This window comes from Lytechinus pictus, chromosome 11 (assembly GCF_037042905.1).
Source record: "Lytechinus pictus isolate F3 Inbred chromosome 11, Lp3.0, whole genome shotgun sequence".
NCBI classification, from domain to species: Eukaryota; Metazoa; Echinodermata; class Echinoidea; order Temnopleuroida; family Toxopneustidae; genus Lytechinus; species Lytechinus pictus.
In genome coordinates this window covers 8,731,035-8,751,300 of record NC_087255.1, presented here as the reverse complement: position 1 = coordinate 8,751,300, position 20,266 = coordinate 8,731,035, and the positions used below count along the sequence as shown (strand labels likewise).

The 20,266-nt window shown below is 34.8% G+C and overlaps 1 protein-coding gene across 1 annotated transcript in view; it reads left to right on the top strand.

Moving 5' to 3' along the window:
- Window positions 1–20,266, top strand: part of LOC129271718 (receptor-type tyrosine-protein phosphatase kappa-like) — a 63,244-nt gene that overhangs the window by 39,844 nt on the left and 3,134 nt on the right. Inside the window, exons 14-30 of the mRNA XM_064106603.1 lie at window positions 1,233–1,437; window positions 1,988–2,064; window positions 3,104–3,348; window positions 6,358–6,445; window positions 7,130–7,206; window positions 8,806–8,842; window positions 9,333–9,430; window positions 9,994–10,119; window positions 10,753–10,901; window positions 11,563–11,698; window positions 12,395–12,541; window positions 13,580–13,679; window positions 14,246–14,310; window positions 15,237–15,365; window positions 16,400–16,525; window positions 17,425–17,576; window positions 18,777–18,912. Coding sequence (XP_063962673.1) covers window positions 1,233–1,437; window positions 1,988–2,064; window positions 3,104–3,348; window positions 6,358–6,445; window positions 7,130–7,206; window positions 8,806–8,842; window positions 9,333–9,430; window positions 9,994–10,119; window positions 10,753–10,901; window positions 11,563–11,698; window positions 12,395–12,541; window positions 13,580–13,679; window positions 14,246–14,310; window positions 15,237–15,365; window positions 16,400–16,525; window positions 17,425–17,576; window positions 18,777–18,912 — 2,093 coding nt within the window. The remainder of the gene's footprint in view (window positions 1–1,232; window positions 1,438–1,987; window positions 2,065–3,103; window positions 3,349–6,357; window positions 6,446–7,129; window positions 7,207–8,805; window positions 8,843–9,332; window positions 9,431–9,993; window positions 10,120–10,752; window positions 10,902–11,562; window positions 11,699–12,394; window positions 12,542–13,579; window positions 13,680–14,245; window positions 14,311–15,236; window positions 15,366–16,399; window positions 16,526–17,424; window positions 17,577–18,776; window positions 18,913–20,266) is intronic.

Genomic DNA, 20,266 nt, shown 5'->3' with positions numbered 1-20,266 from the left:
ACACGGCGTAATATATAGAGATTAAAAAATCGAATTACTGATAAAACAATAAACAAACAAATTAGAAAATAATAAATTTGGCACATATAAATTCGAGACATAAAAATATATTTGTTAAATTCCGGAGTTGTTTCGTATAAAAATAAACAAACTACAAGAAAAAAAATGTAGCTTTACATATGTCTTTATCATGTTTATGGAAAGTAAGTGATTTAGAATACATTACCCTATTTAACATAAGGTGTGTCGAATTAATTTTTTTCTTCTGTTGTGGAATAGTTCATAAAATGAAAGCATACATAATTGGATACAAATTAAGTCTTCGGTTTAATTAAACATTACATTTCTAATACAAGGATTTCGAAGAATTTTTAAATGAAGTATTTACCGTTTCAATATATCAAGGCATCTCAGCCTGCTAAGCTACATTTTCCACTAAGCACCATTTTTTATTGTGTTTTTTTTTACCATTTATTTGTAGCACCGTTCATTTCATTTATTATAATGTCATGGATTATGTCCCATAGCCCTATTCTTTATCTCCAGATATAGTCTAATTATATATCGAGGGCCAGATTCAATCAAATCGTACAGGATGATGGCTTTGTCCACTGGCAATAATGTAATTTTTTGAAGAGATTTGGAAAATGATGGTAATCTTCTCATTGTATTAAAGGAAATGAAATATCATACCCAAGCCTTACATTGATTGAATTGATTGAAAATCACATTTATTTCCTTCAAACAGATACAAAATAATATTTGACATAGTAACGAATACAGTATATATTTCGACACAATTTTGAAGGAGGCGAAAACCCGGAAAGCAGAGCTTAAGTTGGGGTCGCCAGATACAAATAAATAGCAAGTTACGTACTGTAATGACATCATATGTAATTGCATATAATTAAGAAAGTTAAGAGTAGAAAAGAAACATACAGTAGAGGGAGAAGAAATGTAGGCATGAGGAGATAAGTTCATTTGAAGAACAGAGTAAACTGGTCGCAATAACGTAACATTGGTACATGTATAAAGAGCTTGACTGATATTTGTCTAACATAGCAACATGTAAGGCATGTGCATTAATTAACAATAGAAATGGAAGGTAGTTCAAGCATGTCAACATGTCAATGATCTCTGTCAGTGACCTAGAATCGGGAGGAGACATTCAACTGGAAACGATGTGTTTCGTGTTACATTCATACTGTCTCTAATATTTTATCACTATTCAGTCCCTGCGACATCCACTGTATCCAGTACCACCAAGACAATTGCTGCGGATGGCCATGATGAGAGTCGGGATGATATGACCTTTGAGCATGTAGAGCCCGGAGGACAAACTAGCAGTTCCATGGCAACCGTTGCTGGTGGAGTTGTGGGCATTATTATTGTCATTTTGATCATCATTATAGTTATCATCTTATTCAAACAAAGAAGGTTAGTGATAATTATGTCATGTAAATCTACTTACAAAGAATCGTCACCGTCACTGTTGTCAATGGAATCATGAGACTATCCCCACAACGTCGGAATAATGCTTCCCGTAATCACAAGTGATTTGACGAATATAAAAGAAATTCGGGCGCTAAATCATTTCTCTATTATAATTTTTTATACATTGCATATAATTCAGTTCGCCTAATTGCAACTCGTTTTCAATTTTTGAATAGATGTATTTTACATATTTAACGATGTTATCATGGTCATCATCATGGAATAGCCATATCTTACTTCATTGAATTTACTTAATTTTCTTACTTTTTGCTTTATATATTTTTTTGCCTTATGGACAAAATATCATATATTTTACCGATCTCAATTTATATTGTTTTTATATGTTTTATTTGCAAATGTCATTGTAATTATCTTTACGATCATTTTTTTTCATATTTTCGTGTTCTGTTGAAAATGAAATAAACCAATTTGAATTTGCATTCACGATTAAAATCCAAAGTACAGGAAGATTTTGGTGTCTACTTTTTTACAGAAAAGTCAATCCGTCTAAAACCGTTCACGAAGAACAAGAAACGTCGATTGATTTTGAAGACACAGCATTAGATGGAGGTAATAATTTATTGCTATCAGTAATATCAATGGTTCGCTTTCGAGGTCAAAAGGAAGTCACCAAATTAATGAAGAACACACATATCTACTCAGATCTTGATCCCCTTATAATGATTATGGTTGAATATCAAAAGAATGAAAATTAAAAGCTTTAACGGCAGACAATGAAATATAATTTTTTTAATTATCTTTAATTTATTGATTTTGTAGCTAACTTGATCGAATTTTATATTATTGTATATATTACAATTTGACATAATTTCATTCAATTAAATAACTACTTGTCTCTATTCTGTTTGAATGTGTATGTTTGCGTCAGGGGTGGAACAGGATTTTTCAAAGGGGGGGAGCACATTTTCCCGATGAAAATTTGACTAGCCCCCCCCCCCAAAAAAAAAAAAAAAAAGGTTTTTCAATCAAAGATGGAGTATTTATTTATTTATTTATTTATGTATTAGAAAATATTTATTCAGGATAAAAAGATCAGCTAAATTGCTGTTTTACATCAATCAACTTCCTCTCAACCCGCGAAAAATTTGACAGGCCAAAAAAGGTTGCTCACTTTCAAAATGGGGGGGGGGACACGAGTGTTTTAGAGGCATTTTAACATTACAAATTATAATGTGGCCTCTTTTCACAAATGGTCTCTGTCGTTATGAGGCTCCGATTTATCTAGTTTCCTATTCAATGGCGCACTATATATTACCCCGGCTGAAGCTCCAGGTGCTAGAGGCGCTTGGTGCATTCAAGGAATTAATCTTGCCGGGTACCCATTCACCTCACCTGGGTTGAGTGCAGAACATTGTGGATACATTTCTTCGTACAATCGCAATATTTTCTTTCTCTCTTTCTCTTTCTTTTCTCTTTGGTTTATTTTTACTAATTGAATATTTTACTATTGATATAGTTGAATAAAATAATAGATTGAAATGATCTTCTCAGGAATTGAGTACTTGGGTCAATTCTGCGTTAGACCAAACTCTTTAGGGACTTCGTTCTTTATAGATACATTCTTACATTTCGTTCATAAAAAAAAAAGGCTGCAGCGGACAAGTAACGATTTCAACCCAAATCAAACCAACGCCCAGGAGCATCGGGACCAAGCCAGCTATTGCTGCCAAGCCCTGTCGTCGGGAATTGGCTGATGCTACCCACCGTGCCCAAGAACCCTCTGATGATCAATCTGGAACAAAACCCCTCAAACGTCAGCCGATTCCTACTTCTCAGTTTCCTGCCTTTGTCAGCACAAACCGATACACTTCACTCTTCTCAGACGAATTCCATGTAAGTAGACTTAACTTAGATTTGTTTTCATCTAGGGCTTAATTTTCGCCGCAGATTCCCTTGTCCCTTATCATTAAGTCTAAACAGGGAAGATTACGCAATTCATTCGTAGCGAGCGTCTCAAACAAGCAGACCGGGATCGAGTTCACACAGAAACAAACATCTTCTTCAAATGGTGTCAAAACCAAAAAGCTGACCTCATTTTAGCCCAAGAAACGTATTGGTCGACGGAGATCGAACCAGTCATTAATAGTGAATGGAAAGGCAAAGTTTTTTATTCTCATGGAAGCAATCGTGCAAGAGGTGTCGCAGTTATAGCAAAGGAAAATATAAATATCAACATGACTAAAGACAGTAGCTGTGTAGATAACACTGGAAGACTATTAGTGATAAAATTCACGAAGAACTCTGCTAATTATTGTCTGATTAATTTGTACGCCCCAACGGAGAAAAAGAATAAAAATTCTTTTTTTAGGAAACTACGAAAAACAATCGATCATATCCAAAAAGAAGACAAAGATTGCTATCTAATTATTGGAGGCGACTGGAATTCTGTATTAGACCCAGGTAAAGATACAAAAGGGTCAAGAAGCTTTTACTATAAAACTCCAAACAATCTGAAAACTTTGCTGAAAAATAAAGGGTTCGAAGACGTCTGGAGAAAATTTAACAAAGATGTAAGACAATTCACTTGGAGAAATATGAATATGGATATTGCATCCAGATTAGACTATTGGATAATAAGTAAGGACATGTTGGGGAAAGTTGTCTCTACAGACATTAGACCCGTTGTTAAGGGAGATCATAATGCAATATCTTTGAAGTTAAGATTGAGCGATATAATTAAAGGTCCAGGATATTGGAAACTAAATACTTCCTACCTTAGTGACAATAACTTTAAGACAGGAATTAGAAATGTTATATCAAAATGTCTCAGTGATAATGAAAATACCTCTAGGATGAAACTAGAGATTCTGAAGATTAAATGTAGAGAATTTGCTCAGAAATTTAGCAAACGAAAAAGGAAAAAAAAACGTGAAAAAGAACTTTTGGAAATTGAGTTAGCCAAATATGAATGTGATTTAGACAATAGAAATAATGATATATCAAAAGAAAAATACCTTCAAGTTAAAGAAAAGTTAGAGAAGTTATACATAAATGAATGTAAAGGGGCCGCAGTAAGGTCACGGATCAGATGGACGGAAGAAGGGGAAAAAACACAAACAATTTTTTATCCTTTGAGAAAAAAATTGGGGAAAATAAGCTTATTACTCAACTAAGAGTGAATGGGAAGAGACATGTAGTTACTAAGCAACAACATATCTTAAGAGAAGTTAAACTGTATTATGAAGATCTGTATAAGAGAAATCATATTAATTTAGATCATATGAATGAATATGTGTTCTTACAAGATGTGAAAAGGCTTAGTCAAGATGAAAGAAATAAATGTGAAGGCTTAATGAATATGGCAGAATGCAAAAAGGCTGTTTTCTCTATGGAGAGGATTAAAGCGCCAGGTATGGACGGCCTGCCTATCGAATTTTATCAAGTTTTCTGGGAAGAAATAGGCGAGTTGTTAATTAATGCATTCAATGAATTTTTCAGTAATGGACAGATGTCGCCTTCACAACGAAAAGGTCTCATAACTTTGATTTATAAAAAAGGAAACAGTGACGATTTAAAGAACTGGAGACCAGTAACACTACTCAATTGCGACTATAAAATAATTGCAACAGTACTAGCATTAAGATTACAAAAGATATTAACGAGTATTATTATGGAAACACAAGTAGGGTATATTAAAGGACGATTAGGAGGTTTCAATGTAAGAATTGTTAAAGATATGATATATTACATGCATGAAAAAAATGTTGAAGGTGCGGTCATGATGGTTGATTTCACCAAAGCATTTGATTGTACTGATATATCTTTTCTAATGAAATGCTTATACAAGTTGAATTTTGGCAATGAATTTCGCAATTGGATCTGTGTCCTTTACAATCAGATAGTAAGTTCAGTAATTGTAAATGGCAGGATAACAGAAGAGTTTCAAGTGCAAAGAGGAATACGGCAAGGCTGTCCTCTTTCGGCACTCCTGTTTGTGATTGCAGCTGAATTCTTTGCAAACAAAATACGTAAAAATGATACTGTATAATATATTGCCTGTGAAAATAAATTTATGTAAATGGCGTATAAGCGAAGATGCTTATTGAAATAGTTGCCATGTAGAAGAAGACATAACACATGCTTTGATCACTTATAAATTGAATCAAAATTTTTGGTCATATATAATTTGGTTCATTAAAAAAGCCTTCAATAAACACGTTGTTATCGATGTCGATCTTTTGATAAAAAAATAACGAGCACAAAGAACTAGATGATATCTTTAATATAGCTTTTTGGACTGTGTATAAATCAATTTTGCTACGTAATTACAGGAAAGTAGACAATAGACCATCAAATCTAACGTTTTTATTTAAATCAGAATTGCGTAGGAGACTAGATATGAACAAAAACTGTACTGGTAACTCTCTGTATCGTCTTCCGTATGTATTATTTGATTATGTTTAATGTATTTTGATGTAAATGTGAAATGTATATACAGATTATTAAATAAATGCTATTGAAAGAAAAAAAAAGTCTAAACAGGGAAAAAACGTCTTATGGACAATTGCGTATTTTGTAAGAAATGAATACTCTTTGAATATTAAGTTTGAGGTGCAGAATCCAAATATTAAAGTTCCGATTTTTTCAACCACGTTTTAGTTCCCATTTTGAATATTCAAAATGACCGCCGTAGGAATTTGCATTTTGGCATTTGATCTCTGATTAATACATTGTAAAGTTTGACGGTTCAGATTGTATATAATTCTTAATGGTTTTTACTGTGATAGGATACGATAGAATGGTAGAACCAAGAATCGACATCATCCAATATTGTCAAATCTCTCATGTCTTGGGGGTGTCTAAAAACCCCTGACTTTTGACAGTTTGATTTTTTTTCTATAGGACCTACCTGAAGCAGACATCTATCCACAGACCGTAGCCCAAGAGGAAATCAACCACAGAAAGAACAGATATAAGAATATCTTACCATGTAAGTATAAATGATATGTGTCAGCATCGATTAGGAGGGATTACAACAATATACCTTATTTTCTGTAACTTTTACATGTTTTTTTCCTTTATTAATAAAGTTTGCATCTATATCTATATTTACAATATTAATGATCACTGTCGTATTGGAATTTTTTTTATAACAGAGTATTGATAAAAACAAGATTTTTGCTCTTTCGTTACTCTTTAGATTTATTCTAGCACTGGCGTACAAATGAGAGGGGGCTCTCGCCCCCCCCGCCCTACAAAAAAAGAATCATGACCAAGAAAAAAAAAAAAAAAGGGCTAAAGGTTAGATATGATATTATTTTCTGAACTTATTATGTCAAAATCTATCAAAACTTTGATTTTTTTCTAAATAAAAATGTCACAAATGTTAGTTTGCTCGCTTTGCTCGCTCGCACCTTTTAATTAAGTTTATGCGATACGCCATGTCGAGCCCCCTATCTTTTTGGGGCTTATTACGCCACTGTATTCTAGTAATATGTTTCAAAAGTGTCAAATGTTGGTTCAGTTTAGATAAATTACCAAGGTTTAGATACAATTTACAGACCAGTTATATATGCATTCTCTGGAGTTCAATTATTTTTTTTTCATTTCAGATTAGGGTTTTTCCGGCTCAGAAATAACGGCTTATGTTTATTATATATTTTGTCATATATAGATGATTCTGCAAGGGTGAAGCTGAACGTCATCAACGAGGGTTCGAATTCGGATTACTTTAACGCTTCTTACATTCCAGTAAGTAGTGTAGCCGTATGCTCTATCCCCTTATCAAAGCTAAACCTCAAAATTTATAGAGGGTTGATTATTGGACTAGTTATTTGTTTTTAATATGGAAGGGAAAGGATGTGAGACTGAGCGAAGTAGCAGGACGTTTTCAGGGATGGTGTATTTAAGTCAATGATCTGAATGATATGATACATACCATGGATAACGATCAAGGGGGGATATCCCCCCAATATTCAGGTGGGGGTGGCCTGTGTTATCATCCCCCAATTATCTACGATGGAACATCATGATATTAAGGGTCCCTTTTCAAAAATTTCAGATTGCGCTTCGCTCTCGCATGATTGTTCTACATATACGCAGTTCCTAGGCTTGTAGATATAAATCTATAATATACTCATGGACCTGGCCACGGAGGATTATCTATTGTTACTGGGGGTGCTGTGACAATGCTCAGCACCCCCAGTAACAATAGAATAATCCTCCATGGCCAGGTCCTTGCACATACTTAAAAGTTGTGCTACCACCCCCCCCCCCAATCTGGCTAGGGGCCATGAAGCCCCCCCCCCCCCTTTAAACGCATTTTTCAAACCAACTTCCGGTGAATAGCCCGCGTTTGTTAAGATACACACAAATAAGAGTGACCCCTTATAGTGGTAAAATTCGCATCTTTCTAGAAAGTATATGTACACCTGATTTTCCAAACGAGATAGCTGATAAGATGTCATTCCATACCGTTAACCAAATCACAACTGGAAATCATAGTTATGTGTAAGCTTTCAAAGTTATCAGCCGGTTCCAAAGGAAAAATGAAGTGAACCTCGGTCAAGAATTGAACTACTCACCACTTAAGGCCACCGCACACCTTACGACTGTTCGAGATCCGATTTTGGAACAAATCGCATTTTGCTCATTTTCTGAAAATGTGAATGGAACATATCATTTAATTTGAAGTTAAAATCAATTGAACGAATACTAATATAACCATATTGAAAGACTGCAAGCCTTTATTTTGGAGTAAGGGCCAAATTAGTTTCAAATCGTAGCCAATCGTACGACTAGATGTTAAAATCGTTTTTATTCTAAGAAGGCTGACAGCATAGTCACATATTTGAACATAGGGATTCGTACAATGATTTAGAACATTACGCAAAAAGATATTCCAAGTCTCAATATTAGCATCAAATTCTACTACATTTTATTCTGAAATCGGGTCGCTGACCAATCGTAAGGTGTGCGGTCGCCTTTATTCGTATGATCCCAGTTTAGATGCTCTAAACTGGGGACACTCTCCGCAATTCACCTCGATGCCAAGTGCGTAATTATTTCTGTTTTTAACGTAGGCCAATGAAGGTAAATTAAACGCTTTCGTAAGTTCGTGAGAAGGGTTTTTTTCTCAGAAACTCAGTAAAACAAATGTGTGATTAAATTTATGTATTTGTTACATAGACTTTTGAATGTACACGTTAACTATCCCACTTTGCAAGAAAGGTGCTTTATTAAGTGTGTTATTTAACGGAGTACTGATTATTCCCTGCTCGTAATACCCTACGATTTTAATTTTCCTTTTCTTCAATTTCTCATCTTTCTGTTGTATGGTCATTTACGCAGAGCTTTGAAAACGATAAGGCATACATTGCATCACAAGGTGAGGATGCTGTACCTTTTTTGTAATATTGATGTACGATTAATGCTGGTTTGATATAATTTGTATCATTTCTTGTGATGATACGTTATAACCAAGTTTTTAATTTGTTTCTCTTCTTCATATCAATTTATTCAGAAGTTTGATTATAATTTCATGTTTACATGTATATCTATTTTACGTCATTCTGTGTAGGCACCAGGCCAAACTGAGAACTTCTCGACAGAATTTTTTAATTCTTTAAGGTGATCCCCAGGCATTGGCTGTTCCTCAATTGTATATTTATCTTGCAATGTTTAAATTAAATCTGTCGTGTCTGTCATTAATTTGCCTGGGAAATAAAATGAATAAATAAATAAATAAAAATACAATAAAAACTAAGATAAATGACAGGTCACGTGATTGATATTAGCCCATAATTTGATCAGGATCCATATCACCACTTCATTAAGAATGAAACTGAATCACTGATCCTATTTTCATTTTGTGAAAGGACCTAACAATGCGTCTATGGATGATTTCTGGAGGATGGTCTGGCAAGAGAAAGTGACTACCATTGCTATGGTTACCAAGCTCAAGGAAGGAGATAAGGCTAGTCATTACCTCTTTCCTCAATTGATGCAATTGAAAGTTTTTAATAGCTTTTTTTATCGTCAATATTATGCAGTTATTCTTTTTTGTTATTTTGACAAAATAAAAATGTTTAAACAAAACTATATTTTTATATTTTTATTGCCGAAAGTCATTCCATTAATTAATCAAGATGTATACAGGGGCCGCGGAACCGTGGGGTGGGCTTGGGGGGCTTCACCCCCCCCCCCCCACTTTTTTCCGAAACCGTGAACAAAAACGCAAAAATGACCATACGATTGTGATTTTTGGCATGGTCAGCCCCCCACTTTGAAAACCGTTCCGCGGCCCCTGGTATACATGTATAAGAATAAAATGTTTTGTTTAGTAATGCACCCATTGGAGGTATGATATATTACTAAAAATGATAATAATAGAGGTAGAATGGAACATTTAAAGCATTAAAAGTAATCATACAAAAACAAAAAAGTATCCACCACCTACCAATCGCAAATGTAAATCAACACTCATAAACACCATGCTTTTGTTTTTTTGCTCTTTTCTTTCTTTTTTGCTCGGAATAGATCAAGTGCGCCCAGTACTGGCCTAACAAGCCGGGCGATTCAAAGATGTTTGGAAATGTCAAAGTGGAGTTTGTGTCTCAGAATACATGCACTGGCGGAGTAAAGCGGGAAATTACATTGAAAATGGTACGTATAGGAATCATTATATCTCTCCCCTTGCTCATTTTGCAAATTTTCTGGTATCGTTATGTGTAAATGTTAGTTAGAGCCACGGTTTAGCTTCATCTTTGATTTGATTTTTAAGTTCTTTGAATTGTTCACAAATCACTTTAAATGAACGAATAAATGCTTGGTGTGTCTGTCGGTTCGTAGAGCACTATTGACTCTTAAATTGCTTAGAGATATAATTTAACACAATGAAAAAACAAAGATGTTCGTGCAAGATGCCAACGGAGTTAAGAGTTCAAGACTACTGCGGTATAAAAGAACAGCGGTAAGCGAAAAAAAGAGAGGAAATCTGACTTCAAAAGTTTGTGAACAACATCATGTGATTACTCATAATTGTGCATGATGAAATTGTGGAAGGTCAAGGGAAACCGTACATGTATTTAGCCAGTTACTGCAATTTTCTTTTTAAAATACTAAGTAGTGACCTAAGGTTACATTGTATAAATAAAGGTTGGAATCGTTTTCAAACCAGATAAAAACTTCATGAGAGGATTTTTCAAAATCTTTTATATGAAGTATGTATAAGATCGGGCGTAAGGGTGACCCCTGCTATACTCCGTTATATATTGTTTATTCATCTGTATTTAATAGGGTAAAGACAAGAGGACTGTCACTCAGTTTCATTTCCGGGTGTGGCCAGACAAAGGTGTGCCGAAACACACTTCGCTGCTACTGAAGTTCATCAAGGAAGTCAAGACCAATCATGGGCAGAACCCGCATCCTCTTGTCATTCATTGCAGGTATCAAATTGAACCCGTTGACTACCGAATTCTGAAATACCATAGGCTTTGTATTTAGGCAACCCGCTCCCATTGAGGTATCGGTTTAAAATTTGTAAATCATTTTCAGATAAGGTAATGGGTGGCAGCATTTAATTTCAAAAGTTTCATGAAGTTATGAACACTGACTATCGCTCTTTCTTCTCCAATTGTAAAGATTATAGAATAATTTTCACACTCCTATAGAAAATCAGAAGAAATAATAACTTTATCTTTGTTTAGACTCAAAGTGTACCCCCTCAACAGCTCAAGGTAATTCCTTATTATATTAGCATTGGTCAGTATTAAAGTTATATTCTATGGGGGAAAAATGATTGCTGAGATTAGTTTCGTGAAAATATTGAATCGTTCAGAAATGTAAGCATTGTTAGCAAACATTCTTAATTCATTTCAATCGATGCGATTAGATAAACTTTAGAAACACAAAAGCTCTCATCTGAATCATGATAATCGCCCTGTTTTCACACCAACAGTACGTTTTCTACAATTGGCACTAATCATCTGTGAATTTCTCTCTGCCACCCTTGGTTGATGGGAGTTAGAGATCAAATATATAATTTTATTTCCAACCATACATCAAGGAAATGATTTTTCATGCAATGCTTGTATGTTGTTTTCCTAGTGCTGGTGTAGGACGAACAGGCGTGGTGATCAGCATCGATAGCATAGCGGCACACGCCAAGATGACCAGAATGGTAGATGTCTTCAGCTTCGTCACGAAAATCAGACAGAACCGTCCATACATGGTCCAAACACAGGTCAGATACCCTATTACATTACACCAACTGGTTTTCAACTTTGATTATGTGATCTGTTAGGTTTACATAGGAATAGACAGTCATTAATGTAACCCAAATGAGGATATTGATCCATGTACATTTGCCTCTTGAATCGATTCATGTGAATGTCAAATAAAGATACTCCACATTGTCTTGATGCCATATCTACATCTCTCCATAACTTCGGCAGGGGACAGCGTACATAGGCTAGTATAAAAAACGATGGTATGTTAGGAACTCTGTCCTTTAATGTTGTTCAATTACCAACTGAAAAGATACTAATGGCGGAAATATACAAGGTGGTCAAGGAATGATATCATTTCTGCTTTTTTTGTTTACAGTTCTGAGATATATTACCTCGTTCATTGTTTTCAAGACTTGTATATAGTAAATCTACTACAGTATTTGGGGTGAAGGGACAAATGTGAAACCTAACTTGGACGATTGTGGCTGACACAAAAGGGTATTTAATGATTTGAGAATATAGCTCAGTTTCGATTTTGATACAAATAGAAACTTTGCATACTATATATCATAGGTAAACTAACTAATCTGAATTCGGTTTTTATTTATTTGGAAACCAAATAAATATAACCAACCAGAGGATGCATAAAGCAATATGTATGCCGTACAGAAAGTGTTATTGAGCTTAAATTCTTTACTACACAAATACAGGAACAATATGCCTTCATCTACGGAGCTGTACTGGAAGACCTTCTCTGGAGGGACACCCTTGTTCCTATCATTCATTTCTCTGATCATCTAAAAGATCTGCGTTCTGTTGACGAACGTGGCAAATCTATGATGGCCAAAGAGTTCGAGGTATGCCACCATTATCATGATTATCAGAAGTTGTAATGAATGAATAAATTTCAAACTACCGTTCGACATTAGGGAGTTTGCTCTTCACGACGCACGACGTATTCAAGAACATAGAAAATATATTGTCAAATGCCCTTCTTAACAAAGAGCAACCAAGAAGCCTTCGTCGAAAAATGTCAATTTTATCCCTGACCCTGGACAAACAGCATTTTCACAATCTTTCTTCAGTTCAGAAACTTAGCACGAAACCAATTTTCGACAAGGTTTCTCCCAGCTGTCATTGTAATTTGACTTGCATTTTCAATTATACCTGTTCTGTATTTTTTTATTTGTTCTTCATCGCATTGCAAAAACTTCCTATATTTTTCTTTATTTCACTGGGGCAGCCTCTTTCTGTAGTCTGTTTCAGTAGATGTTGACAAACAGCCAAGTGGCATTTCAGAATTATTAGATGACGGGTTTTCCAGCATGATCAGCAACGTTGTAGTTTAGCAGAGAAGGACAAATGGTTCTCTATTTTAATCTACAAATATGAAACGAATGATAGGTTGTGACCAACTGAGGTAAAATTAATATTGTCCATCTAAAAAAAAATGTGGTCAAAGTGATAAGTCCTTGTGGTAAAGCAAATTTGTAAACAAGATAGAGAAGAATTGACGAGATCTTACCTTTTTTCCCCTATTCTCCAGAACATGGAGTTGGATCGACTTTTGTTTTTATTATCCCGATTCCCCTAAATTAAGTTCAATGTTCAACGTTTGCTGTTCACGAAAAAAAATATAGGTCTAATGACACAATTTTCTTAAAACGCCATGCTGGTTGAAATCAAACCATTTCTTTAATCGTTGCTTCAGGATGTAATAATGATCAGTTCAGATAGAAATATACAGAATTAGAAGCGAATTGATTGTGTCAATGAAGTTTGTATATATATCATAATAGGGACAATATAAGAGGGGTTTTGTATCATGAACAAATACCGTTGATGCGTGTGAACATATAAGAGTTAGATAAATGGTTGTTTTAATTTTCATTCAGACTCTGATGACGCTCTGCCCAGATCCTCCAGCTTCACAATTGAGATCCGGACGAACTCAAGAGAATCATCACAAGAATAGATACGGCAACAACCTACCACGTAAGTTTCATCAGGCTGTTGGTTCACATAGAATGTTCATTTTGTTCTGACGTCAAATTTGCTAATTGTTTTTAATTGCTAGCACTTAGTAAAATACAAGACAAGTTTGGACATTTGAAAGAAATGATCTTATCAAGGGAAATTATCACTTTAAGGAGCAAATTATTTAGTTATAGTTCAATGTCAGAAACAGTTATTAGCGTGGTACAAGGTTGATAATTTGATAAAGATATCCACAAAACTCTTAATATTAAACAATGTATGAGATGCATTACTATGGAAATTCAAGGGCCACAATATACAAAAATATGGTTTTATACACGAGGGTCAGTGATAGCCATCCAAAGTGGCGAATAGAGGTGCCCCTCCTCTTTCAATATTTTGATTTTCCTGCAATGCAGCCTATTATAAGATGGTGGTCGTCTGTAAACTGGAACGAATAAAACAAAAATAATCGCTCATTATGTTATTTTGTTCCTTTGAACGATTGGTTGATGAACCGTTTTTTCTCCTTTTTTGTGGTTGTATTAACACTGTCTATTTTTTATATAATTCATTATTCACAGTTCAGAGAAATCGAGTAATTTTGGACTCCCCGGATAATGACTACATCAATGCTAGTTGCGTCAGGGTAAATAAATTTTCCTTGATGGAATTATCTCCGAAATATAGTTCTAAACCCCCAATACTTGGCTAATTATTTACTGATCATTTGAAAAAAGGAAATAATACCAAAGAATATACAATACAGATAATACTCGGTGATAAAAGTTATTAAGATTTGGTGGGTTTTTTACAGTACAACTTCCTTTTAAATATCAATAGAATCAATATTGACGAATGAAATATGTGGCCCAAATTATATTTTCATGTGAACGTATTAATATTAGTCCTCCCCCTAAATAAAATGAAAGGAAGAACAAGATTGAAAAACATAAAACTTTTAACTACATGTAGCACAGTTTTGTTTCCGTAAAGAAGAAAATTAATTATTGGCAGACCTGCATGATGAAATCAAACTCTGTATTCTTTGATATTAAATATAACCAAAATTAAGTCACGATATGCCATTATCTTAAAGGGGAAGTTCACCAAGACAAACAAATGTAAAAAATTCAGAATAAATAATAAAATATATTGGTGAAGATTTGAGGAAAAGCCATTGAAGATTAAGAAAGTTATTTTAAATGTCAAGATTTTGATTTACAACGTCCTATACGAGCAGCTGCCCCATATGCTATTTCAATTTGTCTTTTGATGTACTAAAGGTACATTAAAACTCATGTTTAACTTTTAAAGAAAATGATATTTCATTGGTATTTTCAAATCACGATATGTGGAAAGCTGCTCGCATATGACGTCACAGGTCAAAATATACAAATTCGTGTGACTTTTAAATCTTTGATCAATTTTCCTCAAACCTTCACAACTATATTTTTCTGCTACCTTTAGAATAAACTTTTTGTCAGGGTGAACTTCCCCTTTTAATTGTGATTCTTTTTTCAGTACAAACTCGTTCAACCACGAACATTTACGATAATCTTTTATTGTACACAGGGAGTTCATTGTACTTTCATCACGACCCAAATGCCAATGCCAAGCACGGTCTCTGATTTCTGCTGTATGGTTCTTACCAAGGAACCATCAATTATTGTCATGCTTAACGACAAAGATCAAGATGACAAGGTAGTAGTACGAATACATAACCAATTTCATATTTTGAATAATTCATCGACAGCATGGGAGATTGGGGAATACCCCCTTTTCTCTATTGTAATATGATTCTCCCGAGTTGGTCGAAAATTACATCTGAAAAGTAATGCATAAGGAGTTGTGAGCATTGCATATCCTGACTTCATGTACACCATTCCGGTTCACTGGGGCGAGTTTTAGTATACTTCAATGAGGAATGACTTAAGCGTTTAATGGCACACTTCTCATTTCCCAATTTCATTTTCTCTGCGAAAAATAGAAGCAAAGAATTGAGAAATACGGTGAATGGGATACTAGCTAAACATTTGTTCCGGAATGTTCCTCATATATTTTTTAAGTTGCATGAAACGTAAGGGTTGGCCAACCATATCACACGAGGAAAGGTTCTTGAACTATTGTTCGAAGTGTTTCAGATATCATGACCCATTGGGTTATTTATTTGACGTCTAATTCAAGCAAATCTCCTAAGAAATCCGTTCAAAACACATTGACGATGGATTGATAGACAGATTGCAAAACAGCAATACAAATCTGTTTTACGGATGGACAATCGGTAATATAGTCCACTTGTAATAATTAAGATGCTATAGAAGCATGGATGGCGATTTTTCAACAAAAACAAGGAAATGATAATAAATAAATACGACAGGGATTTTAGTTTCAATCTATTTGACGTCCAAACGTCATTATTCGGCAGGGGGTATGGCACCATTTGGTCCTACCTGATTTTGTTTTAACACACTATGTGCATGTATATTTAATTGAAATACATTTTCCGTAAGTAAATACTGTCATAAGTATCCAATTAAAGCTCTACAAAGCTCTAAATTCATGAAAATGCAAACTCCCTTGCTCGAGTCGACGATTCATACATTTTTACTTGTCCGCCCGCCTCAAGCAAACTTTATAAATCCTTTGCTGCCACTGAAGAGGAGAAGAGGGGACATTTACTCCCAAAAAATAATGTCCAACGATGCCCTGATATATATTTTTTTCTTCTCTTCCAGAGTTGTGCACAGTACTGGTCTGATGATGGGATTGCTGAGTTAGGATCGTACAGAGTCTCAACCTTGTCAACATCTGATGATGATGATATGACCATTCGACAACTGAAGATGACTAAAAACTCTAAAGTACGTCATAGTTCATTGTTTTCTTTTTTTTCAATTACTGGAGTTTTCTTCTTGTTGTAATTATGATTATGATAATATTAGCTTAGCTTCATATTTTATACAGGGTAGCCACTTCACTTCCGAAAACTGTTCTACCACCGGACCCCGCTTAACCATATCATATATTTTTCCTAAAAATAACATCGAAACCGAAATGAAATCACATAAGATTCCATAAAAACGATTTCAATTGTGAAATCTACATGTATATCCTTCAAAATAGCACGTACAAATACACATAAAAATTATGTCATACACGGTAATTATACAACGATTTTGACAATTACGCACTCGCGATATAATTAATTCAGTATAGTTTTAAAGGGTGGAAGTAATAGGGCGATTGTGCTTCATGCTTTCATTCATTAAATGAAAAAAATGGATGAACATTATATCACGCTGCCATTACAGTATGAAAAACCAAATCAAACCAGACTTATGTCTGTTATCATGGTAATTACTTTCTGTACTCCATCTCTACAGCTAAAGATCTGTCAAACTAATACGGGGAACGGCTTGGGGCCAAGGTTCCTAAGTTTACACTAAAATCACAATACGACTTTTTAATAACATCTGTTGTAAAATATAAATGGAAATATCTGGAGGCCTGCCCTTTTCAATCATTGTGATTTTTGGGGGCGAAATAACACAAAAAATTTTGGGGATCCCTTTTTCTTTTACCTTCGGAAATACCTTTTTTTTTCAGTATTAAAGGTGATTTGTTCAATGCACACACACTTTTTGTGAAGACTGTCCAAATATGGGTAGACACACATGAATAAATAGGATATATTTTTATTTGTAGGCTTACTACCTTTGATAAACCCTAATTGTTATATTGTTGGCTCTATTCTTTGCAGTCGTGTCACACGGTGACCCAGTACCAATTCTTGGGCTGGCAAAAACATGGATCCAACGAGAAATCCAAAGCTCTGTCTTTTCTCAAGCTCATCGGTGCTGTCAAGAGTGCCCTCAAGAATAAGAGTGAATTTTCCGTTCTTGTCCATTGTTTGTAAGTGTTTGGGTCTCGATATTTCTAGACAATGGCATCATAAATCCATTTCATGAATATATTATTTGTATCTTTGCAACACGTGCAAATTCAAAAGTCTCCAAAGGGTCAACAACTAAAAAATATAAACTTCATTGTGCACTCTTCCCTAAATAAATTCATTGAACTTTATAAATTTATTGAACTTTAGACTTTATCTACACGGAGGGCCGTTTTATAAAGTTGTTTGTAGGTTAAGAGTGACTTTAAGAACGACTGGTGATTCTTTCTTGTGTGGTAGATGATATTTACCATTGAATGTTCATTGCTCGCTCTTAACTTACGAACAGCTTTTTGAAGCACCCACCAGGGGAAATCCTTGAAGCATTAGTCAATTAAAAATGTAAAATTATGATTGATAATTAATAGTGCTTGTGAACGATGAAATGATTACATTATTTTATATACAATTGGAAGAGGAAGATGAAATATATGTAACGAATGAGCCGAGTTGACCAAAGATAAATTAACGAGTGACATGGTAGAAAAAATATTGATTGCGAGCGAATTTGGCATTTTGCATTCAATTGGTCCGCAGACGGATTAAATGATATAAATGAAGAAGTGAAATATATATTTTAAATATCATAATCACGTATATGCATGGTAAGAATTAGATAAAAGATACTGGATAATATTGCCACACCATAATCGGCATCTGGACGTGTTACTCACGAAATCGTTTTATTGAGACGCGCTACGCCAGGGGGTGGTAAACGAAGGCACACAGACTGAATAAAAAGGATCACGTTTCAGATTTCAGTTCCATAGCATTTGCTCCCAAGATATTCCCAACCGAAAATCCAGATATTTAGCCAAACACTGGTTTTCAAATGTTTATTATGTCAATTGCATGCAATGTTCCATATGGCCCCAATGGAAATTAGTCTGCAAACTGTTTGGGCTTTATAACCGTGTAAACATAAAATCAATCGTATGTTATCTAACATTAACCTGAACTTCAAACCCATGATGTTAAACATTTAATAACCATAATCGCCATATCGTCTTCAACCAAACAACATCACAATGCCTCACCTATACCATCTAAGTCAGCATAGGAGCAGTGTTTAGTAGGAGCAAATTTCGCGTTACCCCAATTTGCGGATTAATTTGACAAAATTTCGAATGTGTCTCTCTTATACTGATTTGTATTTGTAGGAGTGGTGTTGGTCGTACAGGTGTATTTTGCGGTGTTATGGAGTGCATCGCTCAGATGGAAGATAGTGATTCCGTAGATATCTTTCAGACTGTCAAGATCCTGCGAGCTGATAGGATGCAGTTCGTTCAAACTGAGGTAACCCCCCCCCCCTTGAAAAAAAAACACTTTCAAATACGTTAAGCAGCCCGCATAATTGATATGTAATTGATAAATAACAACACTGGGTACTTACCACATAATTGCAATATTGCGAAATTGTTTTTTTTTATTATTATTATTATTATTATTGTCGGAGACTAATAGTGGTGACAAATTATCATCCGCCTGAGCAGAATAGCTACGGAGCCTTTAAAGTGCCATCGACTTGACGACTTGGCGAGATACGTTAACTCGCCAAGTCGACTTATAAAAAGTCATATGTCGACATGGCGAGATTCGTTATCTCGCCAAGTCGACTTATAAAAAGTTATATGTCAACTTAGCGAGATATTTGGACTCTCACCGGGCCTTGGACACTTCATATCTTGCCATGTGGACATATAATATTTTATAAGTCGACTTGGCATGATAAAATATCTCGCAATGTCGACATATAACTTTTATAGGTCGACTTGGCGAGATACGTTATTTCGCCAAGTCGACTTATAGAAATGTATATGTCGACATGGTGAGATACGTTATCTCGCCAAGTCGACTTATAAAAAGTTATATGTCGACATGGCGAGATACGTTATCTTGCCAAGTTGACTTACAAAACATTATATGTCAACATGGCGAGACATGAAGTATCCAACGCCCGGCGAGAGTCAAAATATCTCGCCAAGTTGACATATAACTTTTTATAAGTCGAGTTGGCTAGATAAGATATGTCGATATAATAAGGTTATTATGTCGACATGGCAAGATAAGTATCTCGCCAATTCGTCAAGTCGATTGCATTTTAAAGGCTCCGTAGCTCCGTAAATAGCTGCTACCTATATATAATGTTTAACTTAAGGCCGTTCTTCAGTTACGTTACTTTCTGGGCATGTTTTTTTACATTGTGCTGGCGTCAAAATGACTTAAGATCTGATAGGTCAATTGACAGTTTGAAAAGAAAAAAAAATCCATATATCATATTTTTTACATTCCTCTAAGACTGTGCAAACTTTGACGAAAATAACATTGGCAAATTAATCAATTTAGGCAGGAAATACTTTCCCCTATATTTCATTTTTATATCTTGATCTGTATCAGTTGAGGAATAGGATCACTCTATGTTGATAAATGTTGAAAGAGGGAAGCAAGAATGCAATGTTTTGTAATTACGTCCCAAGTAATACTGCCGGGCTCAATATTTCAATTTATTTCTGCTGTGTATGTATAAAAACAATTACAATATATGTATTTTCAAGTTTCCTAACCATGATACGATAGGAAAAGGCATGTACTTGTATATCATATAGTTGAAAACGTTTTAAAAAAAGAAGTGGTATGTCCAACCGATATC